The sequence below is a fragment of the Elephantulus edwardii genome, unplaced genomic scaffold (assembly GCF_000299155.1).
Source record: "Elephantulus edwardii isolate Elephantulus edwardi_28Jun2011 unplaced genomic scaffold, EleEdw1.0 scaffold00236, whole genome shotgun sequence".
In the NCBI taxonomy this organism is placed as follows: domain Eukaryota; kingdom Metazoa; phylum Chordata; class Mammalia; order Macroscelidea; family Macroscelididae; genus Elephantulus; species Elephantulus edwardii.
The window spans coordinates 3428207-3433222 of record NW_006399986.1 but is presented as its reverse complement, the minus strand read 5'-3'; the positions used below and the strand labels follow the sequence as shown (position 1 = coordinate 3433222).

The window sequence follows — 5016 nt, the reverse complement described above, 5'->3', positions numbered from 1 at the left end:
GAAAGTTGGACAATGACTAGGGAGGATAGAAGGAGAATTGATGCCTTTGAGCTGTGGTGCTGGAGAAGAGTATTGAGGGTACCATGGACTGCAAGGAAAACAAACAGATTTGTCCTGGAAAGGGTTAAACCGGGTGGCCCCTTGGAGGCAAGGATTCTGAGGCTTCATCTGACATACTTTGGACATGTTATAAGGAGGGAGAGGTCCTTGGAGAGGGACATCATGCTTGGGAGGGTGGAGGGACAGCCCAGGAGGGGAAGGCCCTCTATGAGGTGGATTGATTTTCAGTGACTGGGGTAATCAGGATGGGTGTGTCAGAGACAGTGAGATTGGCACAGGACAGAGCAGGGCTTAGGGCTGTTGTACATAGGGTCGCTGTGAGTCGCAAGCAACTCTACGGCACATAACAACAACAACTCTCATATGCATAGCAAGTGATTGAAAAAAAATTATGGCTTGGATCAGGAGCACCTTAGTCTTTAAGCTAACATCCTTGCTCTTCAGCACTTACAGCACTTCTTTTTTTATTATTTTATTTTATTACTTTATGTGCGTGTACCATAAAATTGGATCTGACTGGTACAGGAGGAGATTTTCCCTCCTTCTCCAGCAGAGCATCTGGTGGATTCGAACCGCAACATTGCTTTTGAACTTCTGCCTGCTAGTGCCAAGGTCGTTGATTGTGGATCCCAAGAAGATGGAATCACTGACGATTTCTATCATTTGTAGCCATGTTTAGGGGGGAAAAAAAGGTGAAAATGAACATCTGATGTCCCTTTCAATAATTTATTTTATCCAACTGATCCAAAAGATTGTAATTTCTACCTGTAATTATCCAAAAGTGAATGAGATATTTTACGTTCTTTTTTTTTTTTTTTACTCCTCCTAACTAAGTTGTCTCACAGACTTTGGGCGTGGTATCGGAAGGGGCCCTGGCAGGTGGCAACCAGGCTTGGAAGAGTAGAGGGTCAGTCAAGGACAGGAAGCCCCTCAGTGACGTGGACTGACCCGGGGACCACAACAATGGGAGCTTAAACACAACAAAGATTGTGAGGATGAGGAAAGACCAGACAAGCCTTCGTTCTGTTGTTCGTGGGGTCACTACAAATCAGGGATGACTGGACAGCACTTCACACTAACAAGAGGAGTCCCTCAGCGGCCCCCAGCATGAAACACTTGAATCCTAAAGGTTGAAGGTTTGAGCTCCTGGATTAGGCGGCTTGGTGGCAAAGTAAGTGTTGAGGTTACTAACTGTAAGGGTGACAGTTTGAATCCACCCAGCCTCTCAGACATGGCTAGAAGAGATGTTGTTGTTGTTGTTGTTATATGCCGTCAACTCGCTTGCGACTCATAGCGACCCTATATACAACAGCCCTAAACTCCGCTCTGTCCTGTGCCAATCGCACTGTCTCTGACACTCCCATCCCGATTATCCCAGTCACTGAATCAATCCACCTCATAGAGAGTGTTCCCCTCCTGCGCTGTCCCTCCACCCTCCCAAGCATGATGTCCTTCTTCAAGGACTGGTCTCTCCTCACAACATGTCCAAAGTATGTTAGATGGAGCCTCAGAATCCTTGCCTCCAAGGAGCAGCCTGGTTTAACCCTTTCCAGGATGAATCTGTTTGTTTTCCTAGCAGTCCATGGTATTCTCAATACTCTTCTCCAGCACCACAGCTCAAAGGCATCAATTCTCCTCCTTGGTCATTGTCCAACTCTCTGATGCATAACAAGTGATTGTGAAGACCATGGCCTGTATCAAATGCACCTTAGTCTCCAGAGAGACACCATCGCTCTTCAGTACTTTGGAGAGGTCCTTAACAGCAGACTTTCCCATGGCAATGCGTCTTTTAATTTCCTGGCTACTGGTGCCAAGAGTGTTGACTGTGGAACCAAGAAGAGATAGAGCTTATCAAAGATTTAATCTTCCTGGATCCACAATCAACAGTAAGGTTTAGTCTTGTAAACCCAATGGAATCAACTGGGTGCTAGTGAGATTCATGTGAGAGACTCATTGGCCTGACGATTGGCTTCCACAAAGGCGTGACTTTGACATCCTCCCAGAATGGTTCTACTCCACACAAATGAGCCAGAAACACCTTGACGGGAACTAACCACGAGTCTTCAAAAGCCAACGTGTGTTCTCCACTCACAGTCCCTTTAGTTTCAGATGCTTCACTGTCACCAGGTACACTTACTTCATCTGCACCGGGAGCCCATGAAACTTCTGATTGGAAAACCAGATTCACAGACCCAGTTCTTCCACGTGCACTTTCCCAACAGAACTGAACGTGCTTCCAAATCAATTTTTTTTTTTTAATTTTGTGTACGTGTACCGTCAAATCAGATCTGACTGGTACAGGAGGATATTGCGCCTCCTTCTCCGGCAGAGCGTCTGGTGGATTCGAACCGTGTTCCTCTGGGATTGCAGTTCAGTTTCTTGCCACTAGGCCACAAGAGCTCCCCCCAAATCAATTTTTTTTAAAATTCCCGTTTCTGAGCCTCACAAGTTCCATCAATTGACATTAAATTAGAAGTTAAACCCCAATCAACCCCACGGTTCTCAAGTGACCCTTCACTGGATTTCCCACACTGTAAATCTTTATTTTTTCCTCCTTTCTTCTTGTTTTTGTACGGTCAAAACAAATCTGACTGGCACAGGAGGAGACTGCCCCTCCTTCTCCAGCAGAGCATCTGGTGGATTTGAACCATGCACCTCTGGGACTGCAGTGCAGCTTCTTGCCACTTACTAGGCTACCAGAGCTCCCTGTATGTATGTACACCATAAATTTTAAGGAATGGAAATGCCTCCTCTTTCTCCACTGTAGCGGCTGGAGGGTTCCAATTGCCAATCTTTTGGTTAGTAGCTTAACATTTAATGGAGATACAATGAAGAATTTTAGTTCCTCCGTTGGGGTGGCTGTATGTCAAGGGCTCAAAATCCCCACGTGGCTACTGGCTGCCAGATTGGATTGTGGAGGTATAGACCTTTCCCTTCAATGCAGAGAGTTCTGGACAGTGCTGGTCTATCTAGCACATAGAGAGCGTTTACACCCATCATCCCATTTTACAGAGCAGTACACTGAGGCCCAGAGAGGGGAGCATCTGCCTGAGGACACAGAGCCAAGACACAGGAGAAGTCAGTCAGAGGCTAGTTCCCGCCTCAGCCTTTCACCCTTTTTGATCTCTCTCTAGAATGGAGGCAACAACCAGAACGCAGCCTCGGCCCCAAGCCCTCCAGGAAAGCCTCTGTACAAAGCCCTTGTTCCTGGACTGTACATACATAAACCAGCCTTTTCTACCAGCTCTGGCCGGGCCTGTCTGTGGAGGTGGGGAAGGGGCCATTTGAGTTGCAGAGCCTTGTACGCAGTCAATGTCATACACCTCATCCCCCATGTGTTTTCTGAAACTTCTGGGGCTCAGGGACAACACCCAGGTAATGCTGGGACCCAGACAAGGGTCAGGCTCCTGCTGGCTCAGGGGGAAGAAGATCTAGCCTGAAGATCCCCTGCAGAGGCCATATACATGAACACGTGCCCTGGGAGCCCAGGGGACGTATGTGACTTGGTCTGGGATGGGCAGAGAGAGGACTCAAGACTTGGTGGTTTGTTTGTGTGTTGTTGTTTTTTAAATTATTTTATTTGTGTGTGTGTGTGTACCGTCAAATTGGATCTGACTGATACAGGAGGAGATTATCCTCCCCCTCCAGCAGAACATATGGTGATTTCGAACCGCACACCTCTGGAATTGCAGTGCAGCTTCTTGCCACTAGGCCACCAGAGCTCCAAGACCTGGTATTTTTGAGGGAAGTGATTACTACATGTAAAGACAATGCCTGAGGAGAAAAATGCACAGGACGCTGTGGCTGGAACAGAGTGATGGGGAAATGAGGAAAGAAGGACAGCGGACAGTGGCAGAATGAACCAGAGCAGGTCCACCCAGCCACAGCCCTGCCCTCCTCTCCATTCAAGACTCCACAGGCCCCGTGGGTCAGAGTAGATTGACTGCCCCTTACAGAAGCCCACTGCCACACCTTTCTTTCTCTGAGGGGTGCAGGGCTTCAAACCAACACCTTTTGGATAGCAGCTTTCAGCAATGTGATCCTCTGGAGAAATCAACGCGGGGGGTTGGGGGAGACATATATCAAGGGGCTGCAGACTTTGGAAATTGTTTAGGGGATGGGGGTTATCAGGTAAAGTTCCTTAGAGCTAAGGATGGTGAAGTTTAAGTCTCATACTTTGGGAATGTTGTTAGGAGTCAGTCCTTGGAAAAGAGGTCGTACTGTAAAGATTGACAGAAAGGCTTTAACAACTGGGTTCGAGCATTATCAGATTGTCAAAACGGCACACAATTGTTTAGTGGGTCGTTGTGAATCAGGGACTCGCTGGCGTGGAACAACAGGGAGACATTGTTCTTAGGACAAAGGATCAGACTCCAGGAACCTGAGGGACACGCCGTGATCGGAGATCGATACACGAGGGACGGGTGCAGCGAAGATACTGGGATTATAGCGGGTTAGAGTTTGGAAGGTGGGGTGGAGGGGACACCCTATCGGTCAAAGGACATCGGTCAAAACAAGCCCAGAAAAATGGGAAGATCTTAGAAGAGCAAGCGGAAGCTCAGTGCAACTCAGGCTCTTGGAATTTATGGTCTCGTACACTGTTGGAATTCGATAGGAGTCAAGATGGGTTCGTGTGGGTCTCCACGAGGGCGATCGGCACCCGGAACCCCAACATCTACGACACTATATTAGAGAAGAAGGACCGGGCTTGATCACCCCTGCAGACCATGCGAGCCCTACCAACTTTAAGCGGCTTGCGAGTATAATGGCTCCTCCCCTTGCAAAGTAGGCAGTTCCCGGGGAGGAGTGAGCTGATTCGCAGCCCCTCAAAAACAAGGCAGGCCCACCAGGGTGGTTTTGCCAACCACACGTGAGCTCTTGCCCGGTACAAGCATGGCCGCCGAGGGCGGGCCGGAACGCCGAGCCAATCCCGCATTCAAGAGGCGGTCGGACCTT

General features: G+C 48.5%; 1 protein-coding gene across 1 annotated transcript in view; it reads left to right on the top strand.

Moving 5' to 3' along the window:
• The window catches only part of FLT3LG (fms-related tyrosine kinase 3 ligand), a 13470-nt gene extending 8698 nt beyond the window's left edge, over positions 1-4772 (top strand). The window contains exons 8-9 of the mRNA XM_006898729.1: positions 3195-3328; positions 4676-4772. Of these exons, the coding sequence (XP_006898791.1) occupies positions 3195-3328; positions 4676-4772 (231 nt within the window). The remainder of the gene's footprint in view (positions 1-3194; positions 3329-4675) is intronic.
• Positions 4773-5016: the final 244 nt, after the last annotated feature.